General features: G+C 38.6%; 1 protein-coding gene and 2 non-coding genes across 13 annotated transcripts in view; all 3 read left to right on the forward strand.

Moving 5' to 3' along the window:
* Positions 1 to 21,004, forward strand: part of SSH2 (slingshot protein phosphatase 2) — a 242,957-nt gene that overhangs the window by 165,664 nt on the left and 56,289 nt on the right. For all 11 annotated transcript variants that reach the window (XM_059046270.2, XM_059046277.2, XM_059046274.2 and 8 more), the window contains 2 exons: positions 7,619 to 7,722; positions 13,520 to 13,584. In XM_059046270.2, coding sequence (XP_058902253.1) covers positions 7,619 to 7,722; positions 13,520 to 13,584 — 169 coding nt within the window. The remainder of the gene's footprint in view (positions 1 to 7,618; positions 7,723 to 13,519; positions 13,585 to 21,004) is intronic.
* LOC131747156 (small nucleolar RNA U2-19) lies at positions 20,563 to 20,642 on the forward strand. The gene has a single exon (XR_009332785.1). It is a non-coding gene; the product is annotated as a small nucleolar RNA U2-19 (small nucleolar RNA).
* Positions 20,781 to 20,850, forward strand: LOC131747154 (small nucleolar RNA U2-30). Its single transcript, XR_009332783.1, has one exon. It is a non-coding gene; the product is annotated as a small nucleolar RNA U2-30 (small nucleolar RNA).

Consider the following 21,004-nt stretch of genomic DNA (forward strand, 5'->3'; position numbering starts at 1 on the left):
CTTAAAATCTCTGACAGGTCAAGTGTGTATGTGACCAGACAACATCTAGAAAGAAGCACCTTTGGTCTGAGAGAAGACTGCAGAGGAACCAAGGGCTGGTCAGGCATCCACTTCTTTTCCCATGTAGGCTTTCTTGCCCTCCTGCCTAGGCCTCCTGCTCTTCCTTACCTCTTGTTTTTGGCATCTAGTTTTTGATATTTTCTTAAAGCAATGTTTAATATCCAACAAACATACTAAAGAAAAAAGAAAAAAGAAGCAACTTTAAGAAACAGCATGAAAGTATTTGCCTCATGGGGGTATGTCTGAATATTTTCCTATCCAGACCTGAACTTTGTTTTCAGGATACCATGAAAAATAGAACAAATATCACACCAGGCTTTGCCATGAAATCCTGCCTTTGTTCTCTTTAGATGAACTGACCAGATGTGTTTTTTATCTTCTGGTTGCTTCAAATTATTAAGTCAGCAAATATGTCCTGTTATGGTAACTGCTAACTTAAGATAAAGGGTTAAAGCACCGCCCTGGGTTTCAGATGACACGGGCCTTAGTCTGTGCTCCACTGCTATCTAGCTGTGTGACTTGGGGCAAGTCATTCACATCTCTGAACTTCACTTGATGTATCAGATTCTTTGTTGCAAGCTCAGAAATGAATTTTAGCTATCTCAAGCAAAATATTTCTTAGAAGGATGTCAGAGCTTACCTAATGGATGGGAGACTAGAAGACCAAACTTAGAGAACAGGCAGGAGCAAAGGGCATTCAAGGAAAGCCCAGGAGCAGGAGTAGACAGTTCTATACCTTGCTACTCTCCCCACTATGAATGTGACCATCCCCCATTCTCCCTACTCACTTGGGTCACTTGCCTGAGATTCAGGAGAGAGTTTCCAACTGGCCAGGCCTAAACCACATGCCAGCTTCCTGCAAGGCCCCTTGCAGTTCCAGAGTTGGAGGGTCACCATGACCAGGCACATTTGGGGGATTCCCCAAAAGGAGACTAGGGTGAAATTAGAAAGGAGAGCGCTATTGCCGGACAGCCAGAAACCACAAATGTCAACTCAGATGTGCCCCCATCTATAGAAATTGAAAGGTTGAATTGTATGGCCAGTGATAAAATTATTGATCCTAGATTGTGCTTCTCTCTGGACATTTCTAAGATGCACATGTTTGAGGCAAAAATGGGATAGTTACAAGATCTTATCAGTAAATGAACATTCAAAAGGAATATTCTGGGGTTTTTTTCCCCTCCAATTTATGGTCTGTACGGAAAGGACTGGGGAACATTAGTCCTGATGGAATTTGTCCCTCAGCCTTGAACAGACAGACCTTTTTTTTTTTTTTTCTTCTTAGATTGTAGAAAAGTAGGAAAGGGGGGGAAATAGCTGCATCTGAAGGTAGGTTGTGCTGGGCATTGTGGAACAGAGTTTAAGAGGAAGATTAGCTGGAACTAAAATGGTCTGGTGGTTGTAGTTAATGAATAAGAACTGCCTTAAGCTCTTACCCACTTTGCCAATAACTGGTTTACTAATGTACCCCAGCCTCTGCTTGTCTGCTGATAGAGAAAAAAATCCTGCTGCCTGTATTCATAGGCGTGTATCTGGGAGTTTATGTCCTGGGTGCAGAGGGGGTTCCAGGTATCCATTGCCATTCCAACACTGTCACTTGAACGTATGGCCTGTACGCTGGAGATGGGGTTGGGGATTGTTTAATTACAGAGAATAGTGCATACAATATTTGGGTTTGGATTTTCTCCCGTTGTAATCTAAATTTCTTTAGGATTACAGAATCAAACTTTTCTCACTACCTCAAGTGTGCTTTTGACTTTTGTTAGCCCTGTTTGATCCATCAAGGCACAGTGACTTTGTCCTTCCTGTTTTTTGGATTTAGCCAGACTTTTTCAGTAGGCACTAGTATTGATAGCTGTGTAGTCCTTTGGCCTCTGGTCTGATATTTGAAACTTTTTATTATGAACTTACCTTTCTGTGGGATGTGGTCACACTAGTGGGGACATGAATTCCTTTCCACCTAATGGGATTGACAGAGCTGCCCTAGTACCTCGAATCTGAAATTAAGCAACTAAGTAAGTAGAGAAAGCTTATCAGGAAAGGGAGAGTGTTGTTAGGAGGGTGGAATGTATTTGCAAGTTTCCCATAAATGAATATTCTTCAAGATAAAAATATAACAGTTCAGATTATGTGTATTCGAATTTGACATAAATGCTCACTAGCTTACCTTGTGCAATAACATTTTGTGTCATCGATATTACACAATAATTTACCTATGAGTTTTGGCTTCAGGCAGAAATGCCAAGCAAACTCAAGCGTTTGGCATTAGAAACAGTATAAACATGAAAATCTACTTTCTTCATTTTAATGTTAAAGTAAAAGCATTACATCCACTTTATGAAACTTGATTTCCCATAGTGGATGATTCATTCCATCTCGTGTGTTACATGTAAAGCAGAAGACTGTCTGTCAAACTAACATGTAGCAGTTTGGCCAGGTGTGTCATTGCTTTGTTTTGCTTCCTTAGACTTCCTGCTGGTCATGGGTGACCACCCTGGCCACATTCCTCAAAGGTTATTCTAACCTCAGAACAGTTAAGTATTTTCTTCACTTAGTTGATCTTTTCCTCTACACTTTGCCTGAGAAGAAACTGCCAGTTAACAAATTTTATGCTTTGCGAAGTGCTTTTGATTGGGAGGGATTGGCACAGAGTGCTTCCCCAAATTATTTAAAACAGAGTACTCCTTCCTCTATGTTTGAGACTAAAACGCTACTGTCATTCCCCGTTCTTTTCTCTCCTGTCCAGCCCATCTGGGCTCATCTCTCAGCCAGAGGTTCTTCACTCCCCTCAGTAAAGTCTTTCTGTTCATGGCCTTGATAGGGGGGACAAAAAAGGAATAAGAGCTGAGATCTGAATGGATTTCAGTCCTTTTCTTCCACTTCTGTATCTACTTTTAAATTCTGTGCTGGTGAAAAGTTCTGTGGGGAAGACATTGCATTTCATCTTCCATAAACTATACCATAAAACTAGAACAGCATAATAGAGAGTGATTCAGAGCATGAGCTTTCAAGTCAGAACTTGGTTTGAATCCTTGGTCAGAGGATTGCTAGCTAGCTGTATGATCTTGGGCAGATGATTTACCATCTCTGAGCCCCTCAGTCTCTTATGTGTAAACTGGGGGTAAAAAAATAGTACCTACTTCATAGGATTGTTGTGAAGGTTAAATGAAATAATGTAAAGTGCTTAGCTCAGTGCCTGGCATCCAGCTGGCATCTACTCAAGTTAGCTGTTTATTAGCTCAGTTCATGTATCAAACTAGGGATGACTTTCCCTTTGTTGAGCACGTGATCTTACAGCAAGAGAAGAGTAGATGTTCTTCAGACGTATTCTGATAAAAACTGGAGAATGTCACTGTCACTGTGTTAGAAAGATGATCCTTGTCATTTTCTCATCAAGCAGCTAATTAATCTCCATCTTTAGATTTGGAGAATGTTCTTTATCTTGTGTTTTCCTTAATATGGGGGTTCTTAGGTCCTTTGAGGTTTGTGTTTAACTTGGACATCTGTAATCACATACAGATGGCTCCATAGAATTTACTGGAGCATTTATCTTCCTGCACCAGGCTCTAGGTAACTGGTCAGTTCAGAAAACATGTAAAAGTTTTCATCTGCCTTTCTAGATTTTAAATTAGAGACCAACTCTGTGTTGATTGACTCTTTAGTCAGTTGCTTCAGAAAGATGAATATTTACATAAATGTCTCTCACTATTCTAGCAAGATATACTAAGCCTTTACCTTACACTGAAGTACATGTGATTAAATATTTTCTTCATATGCAAATAAAGCATTTAATTTTCAAGTTGAAATTGATCCTCCTAAACTCTGGTGGTTTCAAATTTTATTTTTTCACTTCCATGCCACCATGTTGCCATCCCATCTTTGATAGCATTTATAGAACTTTAACTTTTTTTCAGTGATGAAAAGAGTTTTTTGTAATTAGCTACACTTTCATTCCTGGTCCCCTTGTGATCAACAGTTTATGCCACTTTTGTGATAACTGGGGAGTCATAATCTGGGGCCACAGAATAAAGAGGATTGATCGTACCATCCAGAGTGTGTCTGCCATGACTCTCTGGGGGCCTAGATCGCACCCACTAGGGCAGTCTCCTGGCCCAGCTGGACCTGCTGTGCATTTTGTTGTATCAGAAAAGTTTATTGAGATTTGTATAAATGACTCAAATAGAACAGCATCTTTTCCCTTATACCAATTGTGACTTTGACCTGGTTTTTCTTTCATAATCAGAAATTTTCCAGGTAGCTTTGAGTTAACCAAGGGCCGTTGTCCTCCACCCCAATCCTCCCCTTGTGAAATCACTACATACATTTTAAAGAACACACTTAAGAAATATGCTTTAAAGCATAAGCAACAAATGTATCTAAGAACAATATTCCAGAACGCTAAAAACCAGGAAGTTGGTGTGTTTGTCAAAGAGAAGCTACTTTTGTCTCACAAAAATAATGACTGAAATAAGCTCTCGACAAATACACTTCTTTAGTAGATGTAGAGACCACTTTGTGTACTGGAAACCAAAGTGCCCATAGCTGTAACCTGCCTGCTGATAGGTAGACTATTTAGCCTTTATTTTAAAAATATTTTCATTTAGTAAAACAGACAGTTGCTGTGTTGGCAGAAGTGTGAATGTCATTTCCTGTCTGTGGTGTACCCCACTCATCCTGTTGCTCAGGCATTTTGTTTTAGGTTGTTCCCATAATGTGAGTGAAACAGTGACCCACAGCAGGGTGACATGTGCATGCCACGAATGTAACGAGAGGCAAGACTTGTGCAACAGACCACAAGAGTGCAATGCTTTATTTAAAGATGAAAACAAAACAAAACAAAGACAGCCAGCACGCAGAATTTTAAAGTGGCCTCTATGGAGTCTTGTGTTTGTTTTTAGAAGACATGTTCCAGTCTATTTGGCGAGTTACCTTAAAGGTATATCAGCTTCATGCCACATGATTAAATGATGAAATTGAATCAAGGACTGACAACTCTTATAGATGATTTAATTTCATTTAATTGATTAATTTGTCATCAAACATTTGTATTTTACAGCCCAGTAATCTGCCACATATATTGAATTCTATAATCATTACTTTTTACCTGTGAGATTATAGAATTTCTATTTTCTTGTCCTAAATTACAATTCCTGTTTCAGGGATGGGTCAGATAAAAGAGTATGGGGGGAAAAAAACCCTGGGATGAATTCATTTATCTATCAAATATCTGTCAAGCACCTAATATGTGCTTGGCACTATTTCCAGTGTTGAAGATACAACAGTGCTGAGCAAAATAAAGTCTTATTCTTCATGGAGCTTATATTCTGTCATAGGGAGATGACCACACTCAGGTATACAAGTGAATAAATATAATTTTAGCTTATGATAAATATCCTGAAGGAAACAAAACAGGACAACAGGATAGAGTATGATTGGGATGGGGGGAGAGGTGATGGATGATATTGGAGCTGTGACTTAAATAGTGACAGGCCAGGAGAAAAGTGTCCCATGTAGAAAACAAAGAGCACAAAGGCCCTGAGAAGGGGCCTGAAATATAGAAGAAACAGAAAGAAGGCTAGTGCAACCAGATCATAGTAAACAAAAGGGGAGATGGTATAAGACCAGAGAAATAACTTCTTATCAGCAGTTACAGGGCCTTGAGGTCCCAGCTAAGGACTTCAGATTTTATTTATGCATAAAAAGGAAAGCTGTTGGTGGGTTTTAAGCAGGAAAGTGACATTATATGATATTTATCTGTATATTTTAAAGCACTCTGGTTGCTCTTTGGTAAGTGGATAGTAGTGATACAGAAATAGTTGCAGACAGACCAGTTTAGAGGCTTTTTGTTGATATAATGTCTGGGGTAAGTTTCACTTCAGGGACAGGGCGAAAGAGGTAAAGATATAGAAAAAGCAGAATTGCCCATGAATTGAAGCTGAAATGTATGAGAACGTGGGGGGCTCATGTATTATTACCTCTACTTTTTTGTATATGTCTGAAATTTTCTGTAATAAAACACTTAAAAGAAAACTTTTTAACGGTAGTCTAAGTGAAAAACAGTGGTACCCTGGACCATTGTCAGAGTAGTAATGGAGCTACATGGGCAGATTCAAGATGTATTTGAAAGTAAATCTCATAGGTCTTGTTGATGGATTAGATATATATTGTTGGAAATAGAGAAACCAAGGATGACCGTCATATGTTTGTACCAAACAACTTGGGTGGATGAGGGTAGGGATCAGGTTTGCAGGGGACTCAAGAGATTAGTTTTGGCAGTGTAAATTTGAAATGCCAATTCGTTTTCCAAGTGGAAATGTTGAATAGGCAGCACAATGTAATTTACAATACGTTAGCTAACACTGAATGGCGTACTCGCAAGCAATCTTGGAATCCTTCATTATGTGTTTCTAAACTTTGCCATTAATGACTTAGAAGTTCTATCCTTTTCGGATTCTGTAGATTACTTTGAAAGGCTTAGTCTGTCGATATGAAATAATTTAGATACAATTTCTGTTTTCTGTGGATATCCACTAGTAATTGTATTTTGAATAGCATCTGTCCTGAGCCGTAGTTCCCCACCTCTCTTGAGCTATCATTCACATGAAGGATGTTAACATGGAGGGCAAACTCCATGGGTTGACCATACTTCCTGTGCACTACTCCTTTTCAATGCATATGTAAATGCAAGCTTGTGAAAGTAAAATTTTGAGTAACACTTTAGTGTGATGTGTGTATATTTTAAATATAAGTCTTTTATGCAAACTTTGGATCTATTATTAGTAGCTAAGTATTGTAACGTATTTCACGTCTGATTAGAACGCTGTTGAAACACCATTATTGACAACCATAGATCTCTATTAGTTATTGATAACCATAGATCTGTTAGCTCTGTTAGTTGTTAAACTAATGTTTATTAAGGGCACCACTCTAAGAAGCTTCTTATTCTTATTGATTCCTCACAACAACCTCAATTTATTTATTAATCCCTGTTTTATAGCTAAAGAAACTTAGGCCCCCTAAAATTCACTCAAGTAAGAAGTAGTAGAGCTAGGATTCAAACCCAGGCAGTCTGGTTCCAGAGCCTTGACCCTAATATTTCCAAAGTCTTCACTCTTAACTGCTACCGTGTAATGTATATAGAATATTGTAAATTTTGTTTCAGAAAAATTATAGTAGACAAGACTCTGGAATAACCAGAGTCTCTCTTTTTTTTTTAATTGAAGTATAGTCGATTTACAATGGTGTGTTAGTTTCTGTTGTACATATATGTGTGTGTGTGTATACACACACACACACATACACACATACATATTTGTTTTCATATTCTTTTCCATCATGGTTTATTACAGGATATTGAATATAGTTCCCTGTGCTATACAGTAGGACCTTGTTGTTTATCAGAGGCTCTTTTGATTTTATTTTTACTTCATCCCATGAGGTTGGAACTTTAGAAAAGGGAAGAGAAAATAATCCCAAAGTCGGTCTTCATCTTACTCTTTGATTTTCTTCCTTAAATTACTTGTTTATTTATTTATTTATTTTTACTTTTTCCTTATAGCATCAGCGAGAGCTTTCTAACTGTCAAAGGTGCTGCCCTTTTTCTGCCACGGGGAAATGGCTCATCCACACCAAGAATCAGCCACAGACGCAATAAGCATGCAGGTAAAGCTCCACATATGCCATTCCTTTTCTTGGTTTCTTTGCCTTTTGTTTTGTTCTAAAAGACTGACTACCTCATCATCATTTCTTCAACAGTTCTGTAATAGTGAAAGAAAGCATAGTAATTACTCTTCTTTCGCTCTCATAGACCATATTTCTGGCACTTAGTAGAATGCCTTATACACGAAGTAGATGTTCAATAAATTTTTGTTGGAAAAATAATCAGGTACAAAAATACGCTAATGAAGTCTTATGTGACATCTCGATTAAGGTTTTGGTAATCAGCTAAAAGGTGGTCATGTTTCTTCAGACTCTATGCAAAATCAATTAACCAAAGATGACTTTTTTTTTTCTGTCTGCTCTCTAGTGATGTTATGAGGAGACTAATATGGTATATTACTAATATAAATAAATTCAGTAGCACTATTGTGTTAACGAGAGTCATGATATCACATATTAAAATACCGGAGTCTACTTCTTGATTTTGTTCACGCTAAAAAAACTGGAAATTTAATTCAGAGGACTTTTTTTTTTTTTTTTTTTTAAGAAGATGTTGGGGGTAGGAGTTTATTAATTATTTAATTTATTTTTGCTGTGTTGGGTCTTCGTTTCTGTGCGAGGGCTTTCTCTAGTAGTGGCAAGTGGGGGCCACTCTTCATCGCGGTGCGCGGGCCTCTCTCTATCACGGTCTCTCTTGTTGCGGAGCACAGGCTCCAGACGCGCAGGCTCAGTAGTTGTGGCTCACAGGCCTAGTTGCTCCGCGGCGTGTGGGATCCTCCCAGGCCAGGGCTCAAACCCGTGTCCCCTGCATTGGCAGGCAGAGTCTCAACCACTGCGCCACCAGGGAAGCCCCAGAGGACTTTTATAGAAACAAGGAATCATCAAATAAATGTTCACTTAGGGATAAGTATAATACTCTGATTTTGAAATAACCCTCTAATATTCTGCACCCAGCACCAATGTGAGGCTTGTTTCCCCACACATCCAAGCAATTCTCAGACACCAGCTGGGTGTCCTGCAATTCACCTCAATTCTGACACTATCTACCTGGAGATAGTGTCAGATTCCACAGGTTAAGGACTCAGTTGTATAAGGCTGCCCCCCTTACCCCCCACTTCAGGTGTCACTCACAAGTCCAGGTTGTCTGTAGATTGGAAGTTCCAATGACCCCTTCCTTGGGTTTGTTTAATTTGCTAGAGCAGCTCACAGAACTCAGAGAAACATTTTACTTATTGGATTACTGGCTTATTATACAAAGATATAACTCAGGAACAGCCAGATGGAAGAGATGCATAGGGCAAGGTATGTGGGAAGGGGCACAGAGCTTCTGTGCCCTCTCTGAGTGTATGCCCTCCCCAAGTCTCCATGTGTTCACCAATCTGGAAGCACTCTGAACCCTGCCTGCCCTTTTGGGTTTTTGTGGAGGGTTCATTACACTGGCATGATTAATTCAATTTTGGCTATTGGTGATCCATTGAACTTCCAGCCCCTCTCCCCTGCCCAGATAAGGAAGTTCCAGCCCTCTAATCACAAGGTTGATTCCCCTGGCAACCAGCCCCCATCCCTAGGTGCTTTCATAGAGTCAAGTCATTAATGGAACAAAAGACACCTTCTTTGCTCCACATCACTTAAGAAATTCCAATGATCACTGTAAAGCAATCATACTCCAATAAAGATGTAAAAAAAAAAGAAAGAAAGAAGTTCCAGTGATGTTAAGAGCTCTGTGCCAGGAACTGGACAAAGACCAAATATATGTATTTTTTATTATAAATCACTGTATCACACCCACTAACAGTAGTGTACACATTTAATATTTCCATATGTTAGACTTCTCTAAAGTCAGGTGCATTGTGGTGATGAGGTTAAGAAAGAATTGAAGAAAGTTGGTCTAGAGAAAAAGGTCTCCAGGTATAGGATATCCACAGTTTAAAGGACGATAATCAGCCTTATGCCTCTCTTCTAACAGCAAGCCTAACTTGTGTCATTTTTTGGGAAAAAAAAAAAGTCAGTTGTCCTGAGGACACCAATTAGAGAAATCCCAATCAGTGCTATACAAAGAGTGTGTGCTTATTGTCCAAAATGTGCCATTTTCATGATGTGTGATGTCCAGGAGTGGAAGAAATTGGAATTACTGAGAAGAGAACAAAGAAGACTGTAAACCTTGAGTGTGTAGGTCAGAGGTGAAAGCCAGAAGTACTGGGTCCCATTGAGCCAGTAGTGAGTTTAACTCCAGTGCAGGTAATCTTAACTATTTTAAGTGGCTGCCCTACTTCTAGTTTGGACCTTCATCTAGTTCCAAATGTAGCAGCTCAGAATTATAATCCATCTCATTGGACAGTATTATCCTCCTACCAAAACTCTCCAGCCATGGAAAATTTTTTAAAGGGGCAGGTGAAAAAACTCTTTGGAAAATTATCTTTGTACTACGTTTTCTAAAAACCTTCCTCTTCAATGCCAACCACCAGAGTCAAGGGGGAAACTCCTCCCCACCCCCACCAAAACTTGAACGCACAGAGGAAGTAGACCCAGCTGAGCTTTGTGTTTCTGTTTGGTGTGGGTATTTGTCACAGTAAAAAGAAGACAAAATATTGGTTTAAATCCAGCTTGTCTGACTAAGATATTAGGCAAATTGCTCTGTGGCATGTAATAGTAAGTGGGGTCAGTGGCTTTTAAAGCTCCTGGCCCTGGTTGGTCTTTTTCTTTGGTCAGACTTCCACACTCAGCTGCCACACAGGTTTCTACTTGACCTTGTTCACTTAGCTTTCTCCATACCAAAAAGAAAAGCAGATTTAACACAAGATGAATGGACTTTACTTGTGATCCAGACCAGAACAGATGAGGCAGTGTGAGTATAAATGCAGTTCAAAGAGCCGGACCTTCACATAAGCTGGAGCTCCCTTGGCTGAGCCCACAGTAACTGAAAGATGATGGCAGAATTTCGAGCAGATCAAGGGCTTACTCTGTCTAATTGTACTTTCTTATGCATATTTCTTGAACCAGTTAGAATTTTATCTGGGCTTTGTTAAAAATATCCAAGTACTTTTTCGTAATCAAAAAGTGATACTATAAGTGAATGTCTGCTAACATTTTAAAGAGAAGCAACCAAAAGTCTTTAAAATCAAACTGAAGTCTAAAACTTGGCTACCAGCAGTGAAGTATATGAAAACAAAATGTAGGAAAAGGATCTTAATGGTACCGGTATATTGCCTCTGTTAGTCTCTGTGAAGGACAGTTTCCCAAGAGGAAATACCTCATGGCAGTACTTTTCACCACTAGCAAACCTGAGCTTCCACACACCCAGCTCGTGTAAGAAGCCCTACTGTAGGGGTAGGGCTCCCTGACTTTCGTCGGACCTTCCAAAAAGGTCCAGCTAGATCTTTGGGCCAGTAGTGCTTGGAGTGGAGTCTTAGGGCTGCTGTTTGCCCAGAAATGTTTCTCCTCTAGAAGTTCTCCATCCTGAAAATTCTTTCTTCAGGTTATTTGTCCTGACAGAACAAAAGGAAACTTAATTTTTTAAAAGCCTGAGCTGCTTACCTCAATTGTAACAGTAGTCATTCTTCATTGTTTATACCTAACACTTTGTCTCCCCACGCTGATTCTTTTATCTTTAACAGCTTTATTGAGACATAAATACCATATTATTCACCCAATTTACCCATTTAAAGTATGCAGTCAGTGATTTTTTTTTTTTTTAGTATATTCACAGAGTTGTGTAGCCATCACCTCAATCTAATTTTAGAACATTTTCATCACCCCAAAAAGCAACCCAGTACCCATTAACAGTCGCTCCCTATATCCCCCACCCTCCCTCCTAGCCCTAAACAATCACTAATGTACTTTCTGTCTCTATAGATTTGCCTATTCTGGGTGTTCCATGTAAGTGGAACCATATAAACAATCTTTTGAGACAGGTATCTTTCACTTGAGACATGGCCCCTTTCAAGGCTCACCCATGTTATAGTATGTAACAGTACTTTATTCCTTTTTATGATTGAATAATATTCCAGTGTATGGATATACCACATTTTATTTATCCATTCATCAGTTGATAGACATTTGAGTTTTTTCCATTTGGGGGCTAATATGAATAATGCTGCTATGAACATTTGTGTATAGGTTTTTTATGTGGACATATGTTTTGATTTCTCTTGGATTTGTACTGTGAACTGGCACTGGTTCTTGCACATGAGACTTAGATTCTGTCTCTGGGTTTGAAGTATAGTAGAATGGCCAAACATAATGACTCTTCTTTTTAATTTTGAAAGTTGAAAGATTCTGCAATAATGGAATTGGTCAGAAGCCAGCAGTAAAATGAGGGGGAGAAAAAGGCAAGAAAGCTGTTCTTTAAGAGGAAGAAAGGGGAGAATTACCTGGTGGTCCAGTGGTTAGGACTCCACACTTTCACTGCCAGGAGCCCTGGGTTCAATCCCTGGTTGAAGAACTAAGATCCCATAAGCCACAAGGGACAAACACACTTGTTTGCCAACCTACTTTTTTTTTCTTCCTGTCTCTCTCTAATTCTTGCACATATCAGCATTTCATCTCATCATTAACAGCTGTGAAGTTATGTGGATGAAAATTATGTATGTAGATTCCAAGACCAATGGTGAGAACAGGTTACGGTGGCACCCATGATTATGCAGCTACATTTAGTCACTTTAGACGCTTGGAAAAGGGTTGGTCAGGAATGAAGTTTTCTTGTTCTCTGATTGTTATCGTTTATGACAGCACATTATCTAATTATCTCCTACTAGCCAAAGCTTCCGATTTTCTAGTACAGAACAGGGAAATTGAGGAAATCTATAATAGTTTAATAAAAAGAAATTTCAACTTAGTTTTATAGAACGTATAAAAGCAAGTGAGGATTGAAATAATGATCGGCTATTTTTTATTTATTTATTTATTTTTTGGCTGCGTTGGGTCCTTGTTGCTGTGCATGGGCTTTCTTTAGTTGGCGGCAAGCAGGCGCTACTCTTCGTTGCGGTTAGAGGGCTTCTCATTGCAGTGGCTTCTCTTGTTGCGGAGCATGGGCTCCAGGTGTGTGGGCTTCAGTAGTTGTGGCACATGGGCTTAGTTGCTCCACGGCATGTGGGATCTTCCCAGACCAGGGCTCGACCCTGTGTCCCCTGCATTGGCAGGCAGATTCTTAACTAGTGTGCCACCAGGGAAGTCCCTGATTGGCCATTTTAAAGCACCTAATAATATGTTCACTAGAATATATATCCCTTGAGATCTGCTGTATTTAATAAGTACTGTCTTTCTAATATCAGCTACTGATGTGGAAATCATTTTTAATTGTTGACATTATTCTAGGGGGGAATCTAAAATTCTTCTTAGATTAAGTGCAACTGAATATCACAATTACAGAGCTAGGAATGGCAAAATGGTTAGCTTTTTAAAAGTGAGAGATAATTCTAACACTGTATACCATACATCCCAATTTCAAGATTCCCTTGATTCCACCTTCAGTGGGCCTGAAAGCACAGCCAGTGCTTTCTCTGCCCAACACATTTCACCATTGCTCTCATCAACATAAATCATGGTACAAAACTGACTGGTTTCAAGTGCAGCTTCCATAGGACAAACACGAAGCAAATTTTAATGTAGTGTAGACTTAAAAGTGAATGTATAGAGATCCAGTCTACCATTTATATTAAGACACTCACTCAATTTCTTTGTCTAATTAGAGTCCCTCAGTGAGCCAGAACTTTCTTTTACAGGAGTTATTAGGGTAGAAGGAATCCTCTCTGTTAACATTACAATGGAGAATAATTATCCTTTGTTTTGTATATTTCACCAGGTGACCTCCAACAGCATCTCCAAGCAATGTTCATATTACTCCGCCCAGAAGACAACATCAGGCTGGTAAGTTAGAGGTATTATTTATAACTTTCTTCCTCAAAAGACTGTCTCTGATAGCAAACATTAAACAGTCATTTTTAATGTCCCAGCATAAAAACTGTGTGAAATAGAAAAGAAGAATGACATGTCCCCATCATCAAAGAGCTTAGAATGTAACTGGGGATATGAGTTAATCTGAAATGATGTGAAATAATTTGGTTCAAGACTTGATGAGCGCCAGTTTGTAAGTTATTGACCATAACACCAATTAAAATTCAGCAAAAAGAAACTGGGCCACTTAACCTAGTTGAGGAAGGTTTTATATAGACAGTAGAGCTTAGGCTGGGTCTTGAAAGATGATGAGATTGGCAGAAGGAAAGAAGACAGTCATTCTAGATGAGGGCATGACTGAAGCAAAAGCACACATAAGAGGGACAGGGAGAGGATCGAGTGACCAAAGGTTTATGCTGGTCTCAGAGTCAGGAGACCTGGGCTTAGAGACAACCATGTGATGTTGGACAAATCACTTTGTCTGTCTGTGCCTGCTTCCTTATCTCTTTTCTACCTCTCACAGTTGAGAGAATCAAACAGACACTAAAGCATATCAAAGAGTATAAAATGCTGCCTCAGTATGGGGACTGTCGTTAATACAGGGAAGATACCGAAAGACAAGGCAGGCAAATAGGAACTTAATGCTCCAAACTAGAGGTCTCAGTCTGGCAGTCCACAGGCCAGAGATGTGTTTTGTTTGGACCAAACAGTGGTTTTTGTTGGTGGTGTTGTCGTTGTTTTAAATCTGAGCCAGAATTGTAAAGCTGGATGATTTCACACAGAAATCCAGACGTGGGGCTTTTCTTGAAAAATCAAGAATTCTGGCAACACTGGGACCTTATTCTTACATGGCAAAACTTGGCTAGACTTGGTAGGGGGAGAGCATCAGTGTGGCCTGGGTTCTTAATTTACTGTAATTTGTACATATTCTGTTGTTTCCTGCACACTAAAGCCAAGTGTCACCATTTGTCATCATTGCTTCACTGTTGCCTTATAGTAAAACATCTAATAAAAGTAGGAAAGTAAAAATGGGATGAGTATGATTCTTTGTGGAAAGTGAAAAGTATTTCTACCCATTTAATCTTCACGTGGACTACTCCACTCATTTACATTCCCTATCTGAACCCCTAATATTTAATACCTTTAGTACCTCTACCTCTTCAGTAATCTGTAGAGAAGCATTACAGGTTTTTGAGCCAAGAAGTTACATGGGACGGCTACAGTATTTTTTTTTAAAACATCTTTATTGGAGTATAATTGCTTTACAATGGTGTGTTAGTTTCTGCTGTATAACGAAGTGAATCAGCTATATATATACATATATCCCCATATCTCCTCCCTCTTGCATCTCCCTCCGACCCTCCCTATCCCACCCCTCTAGGTGGACGCAAAACACCGAGCTGATCTCCCTGTGCTATGTGGCCACTTTCCACTAGCTATCTGTTTTACATTTGGTAGTGTATATATGTCCATTGCCACTCTCTCACTTCGACGTCCCAGCTTACCCTTCCCCCTCCCCGTGTCCTCAGGTCCATTCTCTACGTCTGCGTCTTTATTCCTGTCCTGCCCCTAGGTTCTTCAGAACCTTTTTTTTTAGATTCCATATATATGTGTTAGCATATGGTATTTGTTTTGCTCTTTCTGACTTACTTCACTCTGTATGACAGACTCTAGGTCCATCCACCTCACTACAAATAACTCAATTTCATTTCTTTTTATGGCTCATATTCCATTGTATATATGTGCCACATTTTCTTTAGCCATTCATCTGTCGATGGACACTTAGGTTGCTTTCATGTCCTGGCTATTGTAAATAGAGCTGCAATGAACATTGTGGTACATGACTCTTTTTGAATTATGATTTTCTCAGGGTATATGCCCAGTAGTGAGATTGCTGGGTCATATGGTAGTTCTATTTTTAGTTTTTTAAGGAAACTCCATACTTTTCTCCATAGTGGCTGTATCAGTTTACATCCCCACCAACAGTGCCAGAGGGTTCCCTTTTCTCCACACCCTCTCCAGCATTTACTGTTTGTAGATTTTTTGATGATGGCCATTCTGACTGGTGTGAGGCGATACCTCATTGTAGTTTTGATTTGCATTTCTCTGATGATCAGTGATGTTGAGCATCCTTTCATGTGTTTGTTGGCAATCTGTATATCTTCTTTGGAGAAATGTCTGTTTAGGTCTTCTGCACATTTTTGGATTGGGTTGTTTGTTTTTTTGATATTGAGCTGTGTGAGCTGCTTGTATATTTTGGATTAATCCTTTGTCTGTTGCTTCGTTTGTGAATATTTTCTCCCATTCTGAGGATTGTCTTTTTGTCTTGTTGATGGTTTCCTTTGCTGTGCCAAAGCTTTTAAGTTTCATTAGGTCCCATTTGTTTATTTTTGTTTTTCTTTCCATTTCTCTAGGAGGCAGGTCAAAAAGGATCTTGCTGTGATTTATGTCACAGAGTGTTCTGCCTGTGTTTTCCTCTCAGAGTTTTATAGTCTGGCTTTACATTTAGGTCTCTAATCCATTTTGAGTTTATTTTTGTGTACAGTGTTAGGGAGTGTTCTAATTTCATTCTTTTACGTGTAGCTGTCCAGTTTTCCCAGCACCACTTACTGAAGAGGCTGTCTTTTCTCCCTTGTATACTCTTGCCTCCTTTATCAAAGATAAGGTGACCATATGTGCGGGGGTTATCTCTGGGCTTTCTCTATCCTGTTCCATTGATCTATATTTCTGTTTTTGTGCCAGTACTGTACTGTCTTGATTACTGTAGCTTTGTAGTATAGTCTGAAGTCAGGGAGCCTGATTCTTCCAGCTCTGTTTTTCTTTCTCAAGATTGCTTTGGCTATTCAGGGTCTTTTGTGTTTCCATACAAATTGTGAAATTTTTTTGTTCTAGTTCTGTGAAAAATACCATTGGTAGTTTGATAGGGGTTGCATTGAATCTGTAGGTTGCTTTGGGTAGTATAGTCATTTTCACAATGTTGATTCTTGCAATCCAAAAACATGGTATATCTCTCCATCTGTTAGTATCATCTTTAATTTCTTTCATCAGTGTCTTATAGTTTTCTGCATACAGGTCTTTTGTCTCTTTAGGTAGGTTTATTCCTAGGTATTTTATTCTTTTTGTTGCAGTGGTAAATGGGAGTGTTTCCTTAATTTCTCTTTCAGATTTTTCATCATTAGTGAATAGGAATGCAAGATATTTCTGTGCATTAATTTTTTTTTTTTTTTTTTTTTGCGGTATGCGGGCCTCTCACTGCTGTGGCCTCTCCCGTTGCGGGGCACAGGCTCCGGACGCACAGGCCCAGCGGCCATGGCTCACGGGCCCAGCCGCTCCGCGGCACGTGGGATCCTCCCGGATCAGGACACGAACCCGCGTCTCCTGCATCGGCAGGCGGACTCTCAACCACTGCGCCACCAGGGAAGCCCTGTGCATTAATTTTGTATCCTGCTATTTTACCAAATTCACTGATTAGCTCTAGTAGTTTTCTGGTAGCATCTTTAGGATTCTCTATGTAACAGTGACAGTTTTACTTCTTCTTTTCTGAGTTGGATTCCTTTTATGTCTTTTTCTTCTCTGATTGCTGTGGCTAAAACTTCCAAAACTATGTTGCATAATAGTGGTGCGAGTGGGCAACCTTGTCTTGTTCCTGATCTTAGTGGAAGTGGTTTCAGTTTTTCACCATTGAGACCAATGTTGACTGTGGGTTTGTCATATGTGGCCTTTATTATGTAGAGGTAAGTTCCCTCTATGCCTACTTTCTGGAGAGTTTTTATCATAAATTGGTGTTGAGTTTTGTTGAGAGCTTTTTCTACATTTATTGAGATGATCATATGGTTTTTCTCCTTCGATTTGTTAATGTGGTGTATCACATTGATTGATTTGCCTATATTGAAGAATCCTTGCATTCCTGGGATAAACCCCACTTGATCATGGTGTATGATCCTTTTAATGTGCTGCTGGATTCTGTTTGCTAGTATTTTGTTGAGGATTTTTGCATCTATGTTCATCAGTGATGTTGGCCTGTAGTTTTCTTTTTTTGTGACATCTTTGTCTGGTTTTGGTATCAGGGTGATGGTGGCCTTGTAGAATGAGTTTAGGAGTGTTCCTCCCTCTGCTATATTTTGGAAGAGTTTGAGAAAGATAGGTGTTAACTCTTCTCTAAATGTTTGGTAGAATTTGCCTGTGAAGCCATCTGGTCCTGGGCTTTTGTTTGTTAGAAGATTTTTATCACAGTCTCAATTTCAGTGCTTATGATTGGTCTGTTTATATTTTCTATTTCTTCCTGGTTCAGTCTCGGAATGTTGTGCTTTTCTAAGAATTTGTCCATTTCTTCCAGGTTGTCCATTTTATTGGCATATAGTTGCTTATAGTAATCTCTCATGATCCTTAGTATTTCTGCAGTGTCAGTTGTTACTTCTCCTTTTTCATTTCTAATTCTATTGATTTGAGTCTTCTCTCTTTTTTCTTGATGAGTCTGGCTAATGGTTTATCAATTTTGTTTATCTTCTCAGAGAACCAGCTTTTAGTTTTATTGATCTTGGCTATCGTTTCCTTCATTTCCTTTTCATTTATTTCTGATCTGATCTTTATGATTTCTTTCCTGCTGCTAACTTTGGGGTTTTTTTGTTCTTCTATCTCTAATTGCTTTAGGTGTAAGGTTACGTTGTTTATTTGAGATGTTTCTTGTTTCTTGAGGTAGGATTGTATTGCTATAAACTTCCCTCTTAGAACTGCTTTTGCTGCATCCCATAGGATTTGGCTCATCGTGTTTTCATTGTCTTTGTTTCTAGGTATTTTTTGATTTCCTCTTTGATTTCTTCAGTGATCTCTTGGTTATTTAGTAGTGTATTGTTTGGCCTCCATGTGTTCGTATTTTTTACAGATTTTTTCCTGTAATTGATATCTAGTCTCATAGTGTTGTGGTCGGAAAAGATACTTGATACGATTTCAATTTCCTTAAATTTACCAGGGCTTGATTTTGACTCAAGATATGATCCATCCTGGAGAATGTTCATTAGCACTTGACAGCTACAGTATTTAAGAAAGATTCCTCAGAAGCTAATACAGAATAGAGGGGAGGAGGCAGCCAACTTAAATCAGGAAGCCTGCTGGGTAGTTATTGCAATAATTCAGGTGCGTGGTGATGAGCCCTTCTGGGCTAAGGTGATAACTTGGAAATTGAACTTAATGTATCTGTGGAAATCCAAATAGCTGATCTCTGCTTTGTGTCTGGGAAAGAGAGATAATGAGTAGAATACATGAATGATTGGAAAGTTGATGATCAGCCCTCTGAACTGTATGGTAATTACACTGATCATTCTGTGTTTAGATTCTGTCATTTTTTCTCCTGAATGCTACCTCTGTAGCCTTCTTGACATGGCCACTAATTTTTGTTGAGAAACTCACTTTGAAATTTAAAGGAATTGAAATAAGAAATCCCTCCATAATTATTTTATATCCTAATCCTAATGTATCATTATACTTACATAAATCTTGTCTATATTTCTTGATATACTTCTATCTTAAACACTTCTTTTTAAGTGAAAAAAGTGGGGTCCAATTCTTAGAGCATTAGTATTTTAAAGCAGTGATGCTCAAATTTTAGGGTACATCAGAATCACCTCCAGAGCTTTGTTAAACTGACATTTGCTGGACTCCACCCGAAGAGTTTGATTTGGGGAGTGGGAGGCAGTGATAATTTACATTTTTAACAAGTTTTCAGGTGATGCTGATGGTGCTGTTCCAGGAATCACACTCTGAGAACAACCCCCTCTAAAACCCATAATAATGGTCACTTGCATATATTAGAAATAGAGAGAGAAATTTGTGGCTAGTTTCCAAAAATTATCTGCTTTGATAGAGCTAAAGCTGAGGTCTATCACTCACTTTCTCTCTTTCTCATTAATAAAATTCCAGAGTTTGGGTTGCACCTCTCAACGTTAAAATAATTTCAACCAATTTTATGGGAAAGCATAAGGGAGCAGTTACGAAGGCAGAATTGGCAATTAAAGTTTTTCTTTCCTGCTAAAGTATGCAGCTTCAGCTGCTTTACATTTATAAAATATAAATTCAAAAAATGTAACTGACGCCTTTGAATTAATTCAGAGTTTAAGTGACAAGCCATTTTACAGCAGTTGTTTTGAATTGTTACAAACACATAGTCATTATGTTTCAGATTATTGAGTGAGTCATCTTCAAGAAAATGAGTGAATACATTGTGTGACTTTGGACAAATTAGCACTTTTCTAACTGAAAGGAGCATTTGTAGACTGAAAGCAAAGCCTTTTGTTTTGAGTTAAATTTGAAATGCTGAAACTCTCATTCTGGGGATTGTGCATAAGGTTAAAAGTTTGATAGTTAACTGAAATTCTTGCTTTTATTTTTTTTAATAACCCAACAACAAATAAAGGCACTAAATCCCACATTTTGTTTTAGCATTGAAAATAGGACTAAACTAATTTTTCCTCCAGGGAAGCTCTGCATTGTAAATACAATCTTAAGCATTAGCTTTAGTACTTAGGAGAACCATAGCTGATAAAATGAAGGCAGTGGTTTTACAGTACTCTTGCATATTATCAAAGACCCATTTAATTATTTAAAAATAGACTGGGAAATTAAGAGCTTTCCTAACATTTAAAGTAACTTCAGCTAGTGTTTTTAACTAGCAGTGAGGTGCTGACAAGGCACTAGGAGTTGTTTTTGAGTAATTTGCAGGATAATTTAAGAAAATGAGTTTTTTTGTTTTGGTTTTTTTTTTCCAAAAAGAAAAAGGGGTTAATTTTTTTTTTTTTAATCAGACAGTACAGAGAGGCATAAAGGCAAAGTAAAAATCACTTTGTATCCTATACTCCAAGAAAACCATTCTTACTGTTTGGATGAGTATCCTTCTAGTCTTAAGTGTACGTGTACGAGTATGTGTCTGATTCTCTGCGATCTGCTCTTACTGAACTGGGTCAGTGATGAAAATAGCCAAATCTGAGCATCAGAAAACCTTGCAGTCTACCTAATGCATGATCTCTGTAGTACTGAGAAGCAAAAGTATAAAGTAATTTAAAACCTAAGTAAGGGCTTATGTACTTATAAGGTGACAGTGGATCACTGAAGACTTGTCAGTGGTTGAATGACATTGGGGGGAGGGGCAGTGTGTGTATGAAAGGCTAATCAGTTCTGAGCCATGATGAAGAGATTTTACTACTAACCTTTATAACTATTAAGGTTTTTGTACTTGATCTGAGCTCAGAAATGAAAGAAGAAAAAAAGTATGTGTCATGTCAGAGAGTGCCTTTTTTATCTTTTTTTTTTTTTTTTTTTTTTTTTTTTTAAACAGGTGAAAATCTAAATGTTGTTTTATAGCTTGCTTTTGTCAAACTTTCCTTTGGGTATCTTTCCATGT

Source organism: Kogia breviceps, chromosome 19 (genome assembly GCF_026419965.1).
Source record: "Kogia breviceps isolate mKogBre1 chromosome 19, mKogBre1 haplotype 1, whole genome shotgun sequence".
Lineage (NCBI taxonomy): Eukaryota > Metazoa > Chordata > Mammalia > Artiodactyla > Physeteridae > Kogia > Kogia breviceps.